Source organism: Mus pahari, chromosome 22, assembly GCF_900095145.1.
Source record: "Mus pahari chromosome 22, PAHARI_EIJ_v1.1, whole genome shotgun sequence".
NCBI lineage: Eukaryota > Metazoa > Chordata > Mammalia > Rodentia > Muridae > Mus > Mus pahari.
The window spans coordinates 23,692,132-23,709,849 of record NC_034611.1 but is presented as its reverse complement, the minus strand read 5'-3'; the positions used below and the strand labels follow the sequence as shown (position 1 = coordinate 23,709,849).

The window sequence follows — 17,718 nt, the reverse complement described above, 5'->3', positions numbered from 1 at the left end:
AAAAAAAAAAGAAAAACATACCAAAAAAATGCGGAAGCCAGACATGAGTGCTCATGTGATGACAGTATCTGCCTTCAAGTAACAAAGGCCCTGAGTTCCCCTATGGTTAGCATATAACTCCAATTCTGCAAACCATCTTCTTTCGAATGACATTCAAGTTGGTTTAGTCCACATAAATTTCTATGCATACCACTCCCTAGTTTATTGATACAAATTCTTCTTTATATCAATACAGCCTTACGGTCAGAAATTTTACATTCTTATCATCAGCAAAAAACAATGCCACTGTTCCAAAGTAGTTAATCAAAACCCGGCCCTTCCTCAACAGTTTCTTACTGTAAAACTGGGCTAACCTGCACTCTAAGATGGTTGGAAAGCTCTGCGTACTGCGTCCAGGTGTCTGGAAGGCCGCATTCACTGTGCCAAGCTTCCTATCCTCTGTTGCCTAATTTTTATACTTTTAATACCACTTAATGTCCTTGAAGAAGATAGTTCCTTCCCACTTAGCGTTGTGCATTTTTGATACATTCACCCAGAAGTATTGATAGCAAGCATAGTTACACATGTTAGGCATTGCTGCCTCCTAGCATGGTATTTTTCTGTGGATGTATTTGGGGTTGTCTGCTTTTCTTCTCCATGTATGGACTTCCAAGAGACTCAATGAAATGAAGAACGTAGGTGATTAATTTCACAAGTTTTAAATATCTCTTCTTTTGAAGTTAAAAATAAATGATAAAGAAAATGATCCCAGAGGTATATTTAGTGGAAATCATTTAGCAGCGATGAATGGAGACATTTCATTATGTAGTCTCGATTTTTCAGACACTTTCATTATTTTCTCTGAGAAACCATTCTTGGGACTTTTTTCTACTGTCAAGATAGATGAAGGTAATTAGATCATAGTAAAGGTCATAAAAAAGTATGAATCCATATTTTCTGTTTTAAGAATTGAATTGTCAAAACATTCCAGTTTAATTGACTTTGCTTATATTATAACTCACACACATAATTGGATAATCATTTTTAATTAAATTTTCATTATCAAAATAAATGCTGTGTGGAATGGTTAACAAATCAAGCCCAAGAATATTATGGTTTAAAAGCCCTTCTTAAAAGTTTCGCTGTCTGGGAACTTGGGTTTTTAAAAAGTTCCCAGGATCCCATATGTAATAAGAATGATTTATTGAGTATAAATTCTTTCTGTGTGTAATATGGGTTACCCCAAATATGAACTTTCCTGCTGGATATTTGGAATGTGGGTGTGTGCTTGACAGTGTTCCCCAGGGCACCAAGTCTCAAGGGAGTGTCCTTAGTGACACACGCTGCAGGTGCAGGAACAATTCTTTCACAGAAGACTCCACCCAGAAAGGCACTTTAAAGCTTTTGCTTGGTGTCTGCAAGCTTTGTGGCCCATCTGTCTTTTCCCTTTGCTTGGTATATTTAATATTCTTAGTTAGAATAAATCACATCTGTGAGTATGACTGACCCCTGTGAGTTCTGCTTGGAAAGTCCTTGGTCCTCAGAATCCCCAACACATATTCCATAAAGTATTTCTAATCAATGTATCTTTTGTGGTTTCCCATGTTCATCTAGTTTCTTGTTATTTTCCCTAGGCAAACCAGTCAGAAACACAGATAAATAGACTGGATAGCTAAACCAGGCAACTACATAAACTTCGTCAGAGTAATAATCTCATTAGGAAGAAAGCAGAAAAACTAACCATCAGTTACAGCCTCACAACAATATAAGTTTTTCTCCTTGATTACTATGCTTTTTTACAGATTAACTGCAAAAGATTATAATCTTCATGACATTGGAAAACTCTCCAATTTATTAATTTTGCTCTCTTAAAAATGGATTTCCCTTTAAAGAACAATAACTAAGCCCAATTATTTTCATTTCAAACTGGAGTATGTTAGCTTAAAGATGTCTTGGCTTTGTCTTGAAAACGATAAGTAAGCATGCATTCACTTTATGACATGCCTTAAACAGCATATCTACACAAGCGAAAATCCCAAGCTCCTCTGATTACTCTCAAGTACTTCTCAATGTTATTTCCAGCAGAGAACTTACATTTTTTTGCAGTGTGGGCATTTTGCCAGAGTGTTGAACCTCAGTTCCATCCACTGTAAAATAAATAGAGAGAAGGATTTGAAAAGAATAACAACTGAAAGCCAGCCAATCGGAGACCTGTTTACTTTAGTCTAAAAGCCACCAGGGATCACGACACAGCCATCAATCACCTTCCCGTGGTGCCATAGTTTTTTTCCTCAAACAGTTCTCTCATCCCCTGGAACACATTTGGGATCCCAGCCTGAACCCGTTCCCATGACTCTCACAGGGCTCTGACCCCACCCAAATCTGTCTCACAAGGAGAACAGCATGCTCTCTCTCCCCTGGGTTCTTGTACTAAAGTATATCATGTACCTTCACATTTTATTTTCCTCTAAGCCCCGAGGTCAAGCTGTAAATACATGAATACTCTGATTTGTAACTGTTTTAAATCTTCTATTTCACTTGTGTGAGAAGCCACGGCATACATAATAAACGAACCAAATGAGATTCTGACAGAACAAGAACCAGGGAACTGGATCTTACTCCCTCGTTGCTTATAAAATGTAACCAAAACACATGAATCCTATGGTACAATAATCTCCCCCATCTACCAGTAAATGCAGGAATAGAATGTGTTACCTTTCTCATAGATATGTCATTCAGATACTTAAAATAGCATACAGATCTTAGGGCAAAGTCTTTCAAAGGAAGTTCCTGTAAATTTAAGGTAAATCTTTACTTCATGAAAGAAAGAATTTTCAAATGGCTTTCTAGCAGGATGTGGTTGTTGCTCTGAGTTCCAGCCGAAGTAGAATAGACACAGGACCCTGGGTTCACTCTGATACCCCAACAGGCTGTCTAACTGTTCATTTTGTTTTAAACAAGATGATATTATATTGCTTTCATAGTTCCACAGGGAGATAAATATGTCATTAGTTTTGTGTCAAAACAAGTTTCTCATATAAAAGTTAAATTGTGTTAAAGATTCTAGGTGGTCAATATCTACTTGTGAATTTTCAGTAACTTATACAGAATTTGATGTTTTTCAAGTAACAAAATATAGTTTTAACAAAATATCTAATGGATTTTTTTTTTCATCCTCAGATTTAAGAAATGAGCAAAGAGGTACGGATCTCCTATCTCAGTTTCTTCATTTTAATAAAAACTTCAGGCAACTCAGCAAACCTTGACAGGTCCTGCCCACTCCTGTTCTGTCACCACAGGCCACCTAGTCTCAGTGAGAAAAGGGACTTCATGTGTGTGGCTCATCCTTCTCAGAGAGACTGAGAACATCAACCAAACCCACATCGTTTTCAGGTTGCAATCAAACCCCCTCCCACTGCTTTCTCTCTGTGATATGCTGGTTTATTTCAGTTATTCTCATCTGCAAAAGATCCTTGAATCAATACGCCAAACAGAGATTTATGCAGATTTACACAGAAACTGGAACTGAGCAGAAAATGAACTGAAGTGTTCTTTTCTGTCTTCAAACAAAGTCAGATGAGTTCCTGAATGTGTAATATCATTTGAGACTGTATTCATAAACAGCTCTTCATGAGTGAATTTTGTAATTCAAACAACACTATAGCCCGAAGGAGACAGTTACAAAACCCTTAGATCAAGGGTAACTAAAAACTCAAGACTCAAGGTTGACACATTGCAGAATGTGAATTTTAGGGGACCAGTCAAAGTGGATTATTTATCTCAGCATTATTATTTTATAGTGAACATTTTTAGCACAAGCTAACCTTGGCAAATTCATTGAAAACAAACATGAGGACTGATTGTGAAAGAGGTAAATTATATGGTCATCAACCTGACACAAATGGTGGTGGTGTCACCTCCAAGTATAGTCTCCGGAGCAAATTCAAACAGGAAAAGAGGTTATGGCTGGGGCTGATTTTTGTGGGTATTTAGTTGGATGAAAATTTATTTTGCAAAGAATTTGACTTTCAACAATCTCCCTAAATAAAAAATGCTATGCCTATACTCTTAAAATGATATTGTTCAATCTTGAAATCCTGGCAGAAAATCTGGCATCTTGGTCACTTCAGGTAGTCCCTAGCTAGGGTGTGACACCTGCCAAAGACCCTGAATCCAAAACCCAGCATGTCTGCCTCCCTCATGAAGACTCAGCCCTGCTCTGACCTGAGTCCTCCCTGCTGCTAGGTGCTGAAGGGAGCATCTTTCTGATGCCTAGTGGTGTGCCTGTGTGCTGTTCCCTGGTGAGACGGTATGAAGCAGAGTCCAGTGTGCATGCCAACCTCCCCCGATCTCATACACATGCTGTCCTGCTGCAGCTTAGCCATCGCTGGCACACATCCGTGAGCTAGAAGAGCACAACCTAGGACCAGAAGACAGGTATACTACTGGGCTCCTTGAAGCCACTTGTCTGCATCTCTCCTCATCTCAGCTCATTAGATGCTATCTCATCATTAATTAAAAACGGGATGTATGGTAACTAGACCAGGATCAGCAATGCTTTATACATCCCAATACTCACAGGCATATCCTCAGTCCCTCAAGTTCCATATCACTGAGTTCCCATGCTAGAATGCACGACTACATCTTTAGAGAAGCTATAGATTGGCACCTTCGCTCATATGGCTGTAGTCTTCCTACCGACCCTCATCTGTGTGGCTCTGGCTGTCTTCGTATAGTGCTGACTCCGCAATGCCAATGGTGGTAGGGAAAGGGCATGAGGTAGACACTGGCTCCAAGTTTGATATATGTTGTCAGGAGAGGTACATATCTATCACAGACATGTCTATGTTACTGTAGGCCTTTCTCTCCTGACAAAATTGGTAACCCCTTTTGAGAGCTGGATGCTTTCCAGGTAAATTCCGATCTGGAGCGACCACAGACCTTCCCTTCCCTTCCCTTGACTCTGTCTCTGCCCTGACTCGGTCCTAAGGTGACAGCACAACAGTCCCTATAGAGAGGTATCACCCAGTCTCTTTTGTGCTGTACAAGAGCATCTGTCTCCTTACTAGCATTTCTCCGCATGATTCTGGTGGGGAAGCGGCCCTTTGTCATCCCACCTCCAGGAGCAAGGAGAATAGTAAAGCAAGGTTAATGCTGTCCATGGCAAATCCAGTTAAATGACCAGGTTCTGGTTCTAAAAACAGAAAATCTCACTTCTGTCAAAAACAAACAAACAAACAAACAAAACAAAACAAAACAAAAAAAACTATAAGTAACTTCTCTAAAATGAAATCATTTTAGACATCTGGCAGTATCATATTTATTTCTAACCCAGTCTACTAAACAGATAAACTCATGGGGCCCCATGACATATATTTCAACTAAGAAAGCTCATAAGTAAGACTGTATTGCATAAAATTGGTCACTTAATATCACCCTACTAAAATATATTTTAATGGGTGTAATTGACAATGAGAAGCACCTCATTGGAAATATGGAATGGAAATATGCTTACATTGAAATTATTATTTCCCTCTGCTATGGCCCTTGCTCTGTACTCAGGTGAAACAAATCTTCCCTGTTTGACACTACCAGCTTGGCTCATTTCAGGGAAAAGTTTGAACCATAACAGGATAAACAGCTCACCATACTGATCTTTAATTCGCAAAAGAATGACTCAGCACATTTTCTGAGTTGTGCCTTTGAACCATGAACTGTGACTCAGCGCACTTAGTGAGCTATGTCTCTGAACCATGAACTGTGACTCAGAACATTGGTGAGTTATGTCTCTGAATCATGAACTGTGATTCAGCACATTTGTGTGACTTGTGTCTCTGACCCACTATCTGTGACTCAGCACATTTAGTATGTTGGGTAGTTCTATAAAAGAACACTAGCCTTGGTCAGGAAGAATATGCCTTTTGTCAACATGTGCATACCTGTGCCCAGGAGACTCAGTGTTAACCTCCGTTGCATGCTAAGAAATTTCTTTATATTCCTGGTGGACTAGTTGAAGCCTGCGTATTCACTTTATTTCTTCTAGGAAACTGTTTTCTAAACATGCCTTTCAAAATAGTCACTGTTATCCGTCCACAAGATTCCCTCTAGATAGTTTGGATGAGAAACAATATTTGGACATGCAACATAAAAACTCCCTTTCGGATGTTCACAGTGACACACAGGAAAAATACCAAAGTTCATACAAAAAAAAAAAAGTCTTATTGTTTCAGCCTATTACTTCCCAGTATATGAAACTGTTTGTAGAGTAATACTTGATTGTCCCAGTAAATAAATATGACATTAAATATACTTTGCAAGTATAGCTCTTGTTCTCCTAAACTGTGTGAGAAAGTGCAGGCAGGCCTTGAACCAGTGTCAGGTAGTAAACTCCGAACCAACCTAACTTGGGAATTATGAGGCTGACTATTAAAAGATGACAGGCGAAACAGAAGGATGCTGCTGAGAACAGCTCAACATCCTGATCTTTAACCCACAAGTTAGCACTGAGCTCCCAGCCCCGCTGGGCTTCTCTCCTTAACCTGAAGCAATCAACACCAATCCCCACCCTTTTAGTACTGACAGTCTTCTCACTTATGACTAGAAATAACTTTCAAGAGATCTTCAAATCATCTTTGCATTCTGTACTTTAAACCAAATATCTCTTCTGGATAAAGATTTTAAGTTTTTAATTATTGTTACTGCATGAATAACAGGCTAACATGATCATCTGACTCAGTTGTCTGGCCTACATGTTAGTAGAAGATTTGACTATAAGCATGAGACTGTGGCTTACATAGAGCCACAGTAGAGGTGGCCATCCTTACTTTTAATCCCAGCACTAGGGGGGGTGTACTGGCTAGCTTTGTGTCAACTTGACACAGCTGGAGTTATCCCAGAGAAAGGAGCTTTAGTTGGGGAAATGCCTCCATGAGATCCAGCTGTAAGGCATTTTCTCAATTAGTGATCAAGGGGAGGAGGCCCCATCTCTGGGCTGGTAGTCTTAGGTTCTATAAGAGAGCAGGCTGAGCAAGCCACTGGAGGCAAGCCAGTAAAGAACATCCTGCCATGGCCTCTGCATCAGCTCCTGCTTTCTGACCTGTTTGAGTTCTAGTCCTGCATCCTTGGGTGATCTACAGCTGTATGGAAATGTAAGCGGAATAAACCCTTTCCTCCCCAACTTGCTTCTTGGTCATGATGTTTGTGCAGGAATAGAAACCCTGACTAAGACAGGGGGGGACAGAGGCAGATGGATCTGAGTTCTAAGCCAGACTTACAGAAAGAGTCCCAAGACAGCCAAGGCTGTACAAAGAAACCCTCTCTCGAAATACAGGGGGGAAAACAAAAACAAAAACAAACACCAAAACCAGAGGGCACATGGCTTCTAAATTGTGTTCAGCAGAAATCAAAGTCTTAGCCAGTGATTTGGGGAACCAGATACTAAAACGTGACTACTTGCAGAGACGCATGCTAGAGAAAGCAGGCAGGTTCCCACTGAGGACATTTCTGACAGGTCGGGTATTTGAACTACTATAGACCTTCCAATTAGGTGTTAGAGGCTGTGCTAAAAACAAGGAGCAACAGACTTCCATGCCTACTAAGGCGTGAGTCACAGTATCCCAAATGAAGAAACAACTCATAAATTTGCTGACAGATCAAGACATGGTGGTATACCCATGAAATGAGGTAGTTCCGTCTGTAAATGGAAGGCATTTACAGACGGAACTACCTCTTACCATCATACCACTTAATGACAACACAAGTGAACAGGAGGATATCATATTAAAGGAAACAAGTCAGACATAGAATACCACTTAATGACAACACAAGTGAACAGGAGGATATCATATTAAAGGAAACAAGTCAGACATAGAAAGATGAACACTGTGCGATTACGTCTATAGACAGAAATGAAAACAGTGAAACCCATAGAGGTAGAAGGGACAGGGTCATTCCAGTGGCTCAAGAAGGGCAAAGAGGAATAGGAGCGCTCTACTATGTAACTACAGCTAATGATGTCGTCTCATCTTCTTGAAATGAGGAAGAAAGCAGATAGTGAATGTCTAATTGTTGTTTTAATGACACACTAAAAATGATCTAAATGTTAGCTTGTTTGAGTGTGATGATTTTAATGTACACATGTATATAAATGTAAGTGGCACCTCCTAAATATATGTATGATTTCTGGCTGTCAGCTACATCACAAGGGTGACAACCAAATACCATGGTGTTCCCTGCAAACTCTATGCAGACTACCCAGCCAGAAGCATGCCTCATGCAACACAGAGCAAGAGAAGAGTGATTTACTCGAAAGCGAACTAAGCTAACAAGCCTGTGACTTACAATTTCCTGTGACCTTAGTCAAGAGGAAGGACTATTCTAAAAACAGCGGAGTTAAAGTCTGCGGCCTATGCAGGGGTACGTACGTCACTCCACCATTGCCTAGGATGCTCTATCCCAGTTCCCGCTTTCCCAGGAGATCAGAGAAGCTTTCCCCAGAGAAACTGGTGCCTCAGCAGATTTGCAGGTATTTAAGAATGACTTTTTTTTTTTTTTCAAAGAAAAGGAGAAAATGGAAAAGAACTCATCTAGCCTCTGTCTACATGTAGAGTCCAGTAAGGGAATTTAAATAAATATTCGAGTCAAACTTCTACTATGAACGAAACACAAATAAAAAAATGAGGACAAAAAAAGAGAAAAGCATTGAGAAAAATATCACCTCCTAAAAAGTATTTCTGAACGATGTCATGGGGAAGAGATTATAATGAAAAAGAAACAGGATTTGAAAGGCTCTTGGGTATTGACGCTTAGTTAGATCATCTGAACTAAACCCAGAAGCCCACAGAATACTCTCCCTGGAACATGGCCTCATGAAATTTCCAATCAATGAGGAAAATGAAAAAGAAAGAAAAACAAGGAGAAATATAGAGGAATAGTTCGAAAAGGAAGGTCCTGAAATTAGAACAGTCGTAGTCTCTTTATCACTGCGACTTTCCAAAAGGGACAACTGAAACCCCGAGGTCAATAGCTAAACTCTTATGCAAATTTGATGTTAGATTAAAAACTACCTAGAGAATAACGATTACTTCCTGTCCTTTGACAGAAGGACAAAGTCAGCAGCTGCCAAGGTGGCACGTGATGCAAATCTGCAGACTGAAACAGAGCTTTCAGGAGGGTCCAAGGTGACAGGTATGGAGCAGAGAGCTAACGCAAAAGATTTGACACACATCTGACTAGATATATCTATACATCTAAAACATGCTGTGAAGAACTTAGAGCCTGCACACAGAAAAGAGCAGGCACATATTTACAGTTCCAACAAAACACTGAAGTTCACGTGATAAAATTGGGCTATGTTACATGTTTCAGCTGTGTACAGGATTTCTCTAACCAACTAAAGCTTTCGGGATACTATGGAACACGGTGAATCTGCTGGGAATAAGGAAAGGAAATGAGGGTGAGGAGAGGAGGGGGGTGTGAGTGTAAACGGTCGTGTCAAATCTGACAACGTAGTGGCCAATAGGAAAAAAGAACAGCTTGAACACAGAAAACCGCTGTCAGTCAAGCAGCTGGAAGAGCTGAAGGCATCTGAGGGACAGGAGCTGGTGGTAATCAGGTAGACGAGGAGGTCTCAAGCCCAGTCAGATATGTAGAACATGTGCATACAAACTGCTTTAATACAATAAACACTTCAACGGAAAAAGCCATCACATTGGTTAAGCTCGTTCATCCCACGGCGGCGCTCATGGGCTTCCTTGCCAAGTCTCTAGAAAGCACCTAACACTAAGGGCCTTAAGTAACTCTTTTCTCCTACCCTCCCTGTCCTGGCACTCACTCTGTAGACCAGGCTGACCTCCAACTCATCCATCGTCCCTAGCTGGGATTAAAGGCATGTATCACCATGCCCAGCTGAAGAAATCCTCTCTTACCCTTCCTGATGGGGTGAGTCATTATGAAATTAATTCTTTAAAAGTCTACTGTGAAAGAGTCGGGCGTGGTGGCGCACACCTTTAATCCCAGGACTCGGGAGGCAGAGGCAGGCGAATTTCTGAGTTCGAGGCCAGCCTGGTCTACAAAGTGAGTTCCAGGACAGCCAGGACTATACAGACAAACCCTGCCTTGAAAAACCAAAATAAGAAAAAAAAAAAAAGAAAAGAAAGAAAGAAAAACACAAAAAGTCTACTGTGAGTTGAAGTTATTAGTATTAAAACAACTCCTCTAGAATTGCTCACATCAAAATACTTGTATTGTAGATTTTGTCCAATGTTTTCTCTAATCACAGGTATCAGAATTAATTTCCTTTACTCCAAGTAAAAATTTTAAAGTCAGAACATTTTTCATAAATCGTATAAGAATTTTTCTTGAATTCTTATATTTTCTAGAAGTTGTAAGGCTGGGTTAAACACGTATACTTTGCCACTAAGTACAATGAGAGGCATGGTAAGATTTATTTGCTTACAAAGATACCCACCCACAGAACTAAAGCTGGATGTATCTTTGTCTAATTCACAAAGAATGTTATATACCCTGCCAAACTCTGGACTCAGCAGCTACGTAAATAAGGTTCTATTTTAATTTTGCGATCAATGTACACTTAGATAAAACTATACAATTATAAACAGTCCTCATGATGACCTAGATGTACAGATTAGTGTCCTATGACCAACATACAGCTACTTACCAGGAATGTGTTCCCGCAGTGCCCGCACACTACCCTTGTCCCTTCTGGCTGGATTGGCAATGCAGGTTGAGCCGGTTGTTCCTCAGAAATGAGCATTACGGGGCCAAGGTTAATTATGCGTCGGCTGTGGGAAGAAAAAGCCAACAAATTCATTAACCCAACAAGTAGATCGAAGGCAAACCCGGAACACTCAGCCAGAAGCAGTCTACAGTAAAGTAAACTAAATCAAGTATCAAAGCCTGGACCCCCAAACCACAGGAAGTACTATATATAAAATCATTTCAAAGACAAGCTATTTTATGACATGAGTTCCAGTCAATGTCCTCGGGAATCATTTAACGGTCATTTCGAAATTTTTGTAACTTCAAATCAGAGAAGAGTTGGCTTTTTTTTTTCCCCCCTTAATCTATACAGACAACTTGAATTTGGTAGAAGATGAATGTACAAAGTGTTTTTTCCACATTAATAACGGTGTCTGTCATGAAAGTACCAAGGGATAAGCAGAAACCAAATCTCTCCGAAAAGCCAGGCATTGCTTGATACCTATTCACTCAGAGAAGGAAAGAAAGGAACGTGGGGTCCATGCTTCCTTTTAATCCTCCCGTCAGATGATGTATTTGATGGTCAAAAGACCAGAGACGTTTCAGGAACAAGGAAACAGTGAAGGTGTTTATATGCTTGCATGTGAGGACATGCATAATCGCATGTGGCATAGGCAATCAATCCCAGGCATTATTACATATATTATACAGACACTCATGTAGCATACAAAGAGACACATGATAAAAATTGTTGCCTGGGTTAAAATTAATTATATCAAAAGTAAACTAACTAGTTATTTTTAATAAGTCCAATGAGTCACTGATTTATAATAGTCCATTAAAAAGAAAATATCCACTGTCCATTCAAAAAATATTACATCCTACAAATAATTCTGACTGCCAAGTTCTAAGTCTATCATCCCTTTAACAACAATAACAAGAAAAACCTATGCCTTGTAATAACTGAGGACAAAGACTGTCTGGAACAAAGGCTAGAACATAAAGAGCCTTAATAAATACTTGTTGAATGCACAAATGAATGAATGAATGAATGAATGAATCTTTGTCTCTTACCAGTTGGGTCTCGGACATCCTATTCGCCGAGATGTGTCCTTACAAATGAGGAGACAATTACAAGGGCATCTAACATATTTCTTCCCTGTCGGGGGGGTTTTGATTGGCTAGATAATGGAAGAAAATGCAAACACAGAAAAATCAACCAATATACAAGTTGTGACAAATCGTTTGTATTCAAGGAGGGAATGATTACTTGAAACTGCAAGGCCCAACAGTGCTACTCAAGTAGACTCTAAGAAAGAGTCCACTGCACACGGCTTCCCCTGGCAAAGACGTTGGTTGGTGAGCACTTGAAGTTTCAGGATTGGGAGGATTTGCAGTAAAGCACACATTTCAAAGTCAGTTTACACGGGGCTTGTCATAGTGTAGAACAGGCAGCACACGCTGGTTGTTTTCTCCTTAGAGTTCCCAAGATAAGATCATACAGCTGTCCATTTAGATAGAAACAGAAATCGGACCCATGCTCAACAAAAGCAACATCAGAGCAAAGAGGGCTCATTCGTTTTCTTAAACTATCAATAGCAGTGATTAATTAATTTTATGGAAACATCAAACTTCAAAACTTGCAGTTGCTTCAAATACTAGTATCTTTTATTATTATTATTATTTAAACCGAGATTAAATAGCCTAGAGGAAAACACTTCTTGCCACATTAGAACTTAAGCTTGCTAAACTGAATAGCCACACTGAGAACAGATGTTTTCTATGGCGTTCCTATCAAAGGCCATGGCCTAAAGCCAAGCATGAGAAAACAGGAGCCATTTCGGCCTGAGAGGGAGTCTACAAAGTACCTTGCCTGTACTGATCAAAACACAAAAGCAACAGAAAGACAAGAGACAAAAATTTCAGATAAAAGAATGTTGAAGATAATAGTATCTCAATGCAATCTATGATTCTGGTTTAACTGCTGAAGTAGAAGTGTTTCCTTCCTAAAGACGCTGGTGAGACAGTTTGGGAAATGTGACCTAGGTCATAAGATAAGAATGCAGGGGCTGGGGAGATGGTGCAATGGTTAAGAACACTGCTACTCTGCTAGTGGGGGTGGGGGGAGCTCAAAACCATCTGCAATCTCTGGATGGCCTTTCCTTCAGTCTCTGCTCCACACTTTGTCTCCATATTTCCTCCCTTGAGTATTTTGTTCCCCCTTCTAAGAAGGACCAAAGCACCCACACTTTGGTCTTCCTTCTTGAGCTTCATGTGGTCTATGAATTGTATCTTGGGTATTCCAAGCTTTTGGGCTAACATCCAACTTATCAGTGAGTGCATATCATGTGTGATCTTTTGTGACTGGGTTACCTCATTCAGGATATTTTCTAGCTCCATACATTTGCCTAAGTATTTCATGAAGCCATTGTTTCTAATAGCTAGGTGGATGTGTGGGAGAACACCCTCATAGAAGCAGGGGGAGGGCAGGATGAAATAGGGGGGTTCTGGGAGGTAAACCCAGAAAGGGGATAACATTTGAAGTGTAAATAAAGAAAATATCCAATAAAAAAAAATCTGCAAGTTCAGTTCTACAGGATCTGACTCCCTCTTCTGGTCTCCATAGGCACTCTACACATATGGTTCACAGACATCCATGCAAGCAAAACTCCCATACACTTAAAAAAGGGAAGATAGAAAGACACAAAAGAAAGAGAGGGGAGAAAAAAAGGAAGTTAAATAAAATTGCAAAAAAAAAGAGTACATGGTAACATGATTCAATAATAATTTTCTGCATTGGATAAATTTATCCTAGTAAAATTTATTTAGAAAGAAAAGTTTCTATGGCATAAATAAATTTGTGGAATGAGGACGACGGGAATTTGGGAAAGATTCCTAGTTATCATTACATCTTGGTGATGTAAAGACAGAAGTTTGTGTTTGGTAGAAAACACACATAGCATGTTGAATTTTTCGAGGCTAGCAAAGCAATATGCACTGTGAGATTCTCTGAAGAAGTTGGGCATCAGCTGCAAGTTACAGCTCTCGGCCACGTGATCTGCAGGGAAGGTGACCCACACTTCACAGTGACTCCTGGTAACCTGGAAAGCTCAGTAGGCTAAATGTATAATATGCTTAGCATATTAAATACATTCCATGTTATTGTGGGTATATTGTTACATAAGACTACAGAAATCAAAAAGTGCCCGTTTTATGATTTTTGTAATCCTTATCTTTTAAAAAATCAAAATATTTTAAGTAATTAACTATCATAAAGATTAGCAAAAAAACCCTGTAATTTATTAAGTATATTGTAGGTTACTAAACCTGAATGTTTAAAATTCACAAACATCAAAAATATACAGCTATAGAATGTAAAACACCAAGAAAAATAAAATTTGGTCTAATACATATTTGCTATTTATCTATGTTATTCAAAATTTGCCATGAAACAAATGTATGTTTGACAATGAAAAAGATTCTCACAATTTTTTTTTTAATTTTTCTCACTTCTAGACATCAATTTTTTTCACTTATAACACAAGGCAACTAAGTTAGATTTTGAGCCTAGTTCTCAGTGCCACCTTATGTCATGCCCTGGAGAATGTTTGTTTGTTTGTTTGTTTTGTTCTCAGATATATTTATTTTTCTTTTATGTGTATGGCTCTTTTGCCTAAAGGTATGTCTGTGCACCACATGCATGCAGCGCCACTGGCCAGAAGAGGGTAATGACTCCACTGGAACTAGAGTTACAACTGTGTTGCTAGCTGCCAAAGGGGTGCTGGGAACTGAACCCAAGTCCTCTGCAAGAGCAACAAGTGCTCTTCACCTTTGAGCCATTTCTCCAACCCAAGCATACATTCTAAGAGTAGTGGAGCATACCTTTATCCCAGCACTCAGAAAGAAGACGCAGGTGGATCTCTATGAGTCCTGGGCCATCCTGGTCGACATACTGAGTTCCAGGACAGCCAGAACTACATAGTGAGATCCTGTCTCAAGTAACAACAACAAAAGTTGCTTTGCCAGTAACTATACTAGGTGCTTTATTCCTGTTTCCACAGTAGTCCTCTGAAACTGGTATTATTTTTCATATAACGAAATCACAGTTTAAGATATGAAGCCTCAGCGATACAGTCACTGAACTGGCACTCACGCTCCCGTCTGTCAGCCTCTGTATCTCTGGCTGACAGTCAGCTGTGGGCCATTTAATCTGACAGACATAGCAGGTTCCTATCAGAGAACCGAGACTCTGAGGTCAGATTTCAGAAAGGATCACAGTAGTAGCCTGAGACAGTGGGTGGAGGGAGTCTCACTGCTGGACCTTAGTTGAGTTCATTCATTAGCTCTGACGTTTTCAACCTAGGATTCCCTGATGCCATTCCCGGTGCCTCACAGCTCTTCACTTGAAAGCATTAAGATCACATCACATGTGAGACATTAGCCAGTCACATGGCTCGGCACTCCTCAGAGCTTTCTGTTCACCTTTCCCCCCCAGTAAGGTTAGAGCTAAGAGACTAGGCAATCTGATTACATGACAGCATCGTCACAATTGTTTCTATTTCTTTACTTGGTCAGAGGCGATAATCATGAAAAGGATCAACATAGTTTCCTTTAGGCACCAAAGCAGCAAACTGCCCTGATCAAATCACTAACTGACTGACTCTGCTAAATCTTCAGAAACTTAAGGTTTTATCATGAATGACCTACTCTGTCCTGTATAAAAAAAAAAAAAAAAAGACAAAGCTTTAATACTTTTGCTTGTCTGCTTGTTCCTATTCATTAACAAATGCCAGGCACAGTGACATTCTCTTGTAACCCCAGTGCCCCTAGGGACTAAGGCAGGAGGATCCTGAGCATGAGAATAATCTGGGCTATGTAAGAAGATGAGGAGCCTGTAGGAACTGGGGAGACGGCTCCATGGGTAAAACTACTAACTGTGCAAGCCTGAGAGCCTGAATTCAATTTCCCAGTACCTGCACACAAGGAAAGGCATGACTGTACATACCTGGAACCCTGCACTGTAGGTTCCAGAGATAGTCAGGGGCAGAGAGAAGCTCTAGACAGTTAGCCTAGCCCAAAGCTAATGTGCTTCAGTGAGAGATACTGTCTTAAAGGAACAAGGCCAGGAGTGATGGAGAAAAAAAATCCTCCTTTGGCCTCCATACTCACATGTATGCCCCTCTACACACACAAGACACTGTTTCAATGAAAAAAAAAAAAGTGTATATAGATTGATACAGCAGAATGAGAGAAGATATTATTAAATCCAAGGAAAGATTCAAAGCTCTGGCTTTTAAAATTAGTACTTTCTCCTTACTCCTTTTATTTGCTTGCCAAGTTTACAAAGAGCACAATAGAAGATGACCCTAACTAAATTCAGTAGCCATCTATCAACTTACACGCTAGCTAGCTTTGTAGTTATGTTTATCGTGATACGCTTCTCTAAATGGTAGGCTATCCCTTACTGGAAAAAAATTGTAATGAAATACATGGCTTTATGAATTAGTTTTATGTTACAACTTTTAAACATATGAAGCCTGGTATCTATGCTTTGTGGTTCATAGAGACAATGACCATTAGCAGACTGATTTATAACTTTCCAAACTGGAAGAAAATACAAACACTAAAATTCAATTCATATTTAATTGCAGATTTCAAAACAGACTGAAAAAATTTAAAGTCTAACTATACAAGCAGGAAAAGAGATCAACTAAATATTATATCCCTTACCAGGTACTAATTTAAACTGTAAAAAATTGTTTTTTCTTCCCACAGAAAATTTATTCCATTAAGATTTAGGTTTAGTTAGTGGGATCTGCTTTTTAAAAGTGGCCTTCAAGTATTTAAAAATTACGTTGCATTGATATCTAGCAAGTGGAATAAAATCTAAGCTACTTGCAAATAAGCAGTCTGGTACAGAAAGTAATAATAACTTCATAAATAAGGAAAAAGGATACTAATATGGATATTAGATAAATAGTATTCTACATAAAGACAACATATTCAGTAAATCCCAGTAGATCTGCACTAAAATAAAAATAGACATATACTTAAGAGAAATATAAATGCCCACAACATGTAAAGAACCAAAGGAACACTATATTTAAATTAACCAAGAAATTTTCTAATGGTGTTATCCTAACCATGTAGAGACATTATTATATAATAAAAGAAAGACAGGCAGGAAAAAAAATGAAGATCATCATATTTGTATACTACGCTGGCACTTAAATAATACTACTGAAGAACTCCCTTTAGAAACATGACATCAATTAGTGACCTATGCTTTTTAATGGAAACTGCCACTTACCGTAGCTTCATTGCAAACTGTGCACTTAACCACATGCTGGTGAAGTTTACCATCCAGGTTGATTAGAGATTGGCACACACGACAGTTGATCACGGGAATACCACTTGTTCCTGGACTGGCGATGGCTGTATACGGAGGTGGGAGTTCAGCTGAAAGGATTTTACATTGAATCAGAAACTGGGGCTAGTTTGAGCATAGAAGCCTTAGATGTACAGTAGAAACTACTAAAACACTTCCTCCATATTTAAAATTTAACACTAGCTGACCTGTCCTTGTTGCAGAGAGTCAATATGCACGTAACCGTGTCATCAAGCAGAATGATTCTTAACTGATAAACGCCAAATTCGATGGTTTAGGTTTCCTGCAGTGGGGAATTTCCTTTACTCAAAATATCCACTCCATTCCTTTGCATTCATCGGGATAGCAGGTCGTAGTAGTTTGTGCCTAAGTGAAAATCGTGTACTAGTGCATCTGTAATGCCAGTACTTGGTGAGACAGGAGCAATACAAAAAAAACACAAGGCAATAGATGAAGGGTGCTTTAACAACTGGGCCATGACCTATTTGGAGAGTAATCACAGTTATTGATGACATTTAGAGCTTGATACCCAGGACTCTATTAAAATGTCCAACCCAGAGAGACAACACTGTAGACTTTATTCCATAAGACACTAAGATGCTCACCTGTGTGTGCACATAGGGATGCCTACA

General features: G+C 39.4%; 1 protein-coding gene across 1 annotated transcript in view; it reads right to left on the bottom strand.

The window, feature by feature from the left end:
- The window catches only part of Pip4p2 (phosphatidylinositol-4,5-bisphosphate 4-phosphatase 2), a 52,068-nt gene that overhangs the window by 11,523 nt on the left and 22,827 nt on the right, over positions 1 to 17,718 (bottom strand). Inside the window, exons 2-5 of the mRNA XM_021222148.2 lie at positions 17,009 to 17,157; positions 11,773 to 11,879; positions 10,658 to 10,781; positions 2,074 to 2,126 (exon numbers count right to left, since the gene is read on the bottom strand). Of these exons, the coding sequence (XP_021077807.1) occupies positions 2,074 to 2,126; positions 10,658 to 10,781; positions 11,773 to 11,879; positions 17,009 to 17,157 (433 nt within the window). The remainder of the gene's footprint in view (positions 1 to 2,073; positions 2,127 to 10,657; positions 10,782 to 11,772; positions 11,880 to 17,008; positions 17,158 to 17,718) is intronic.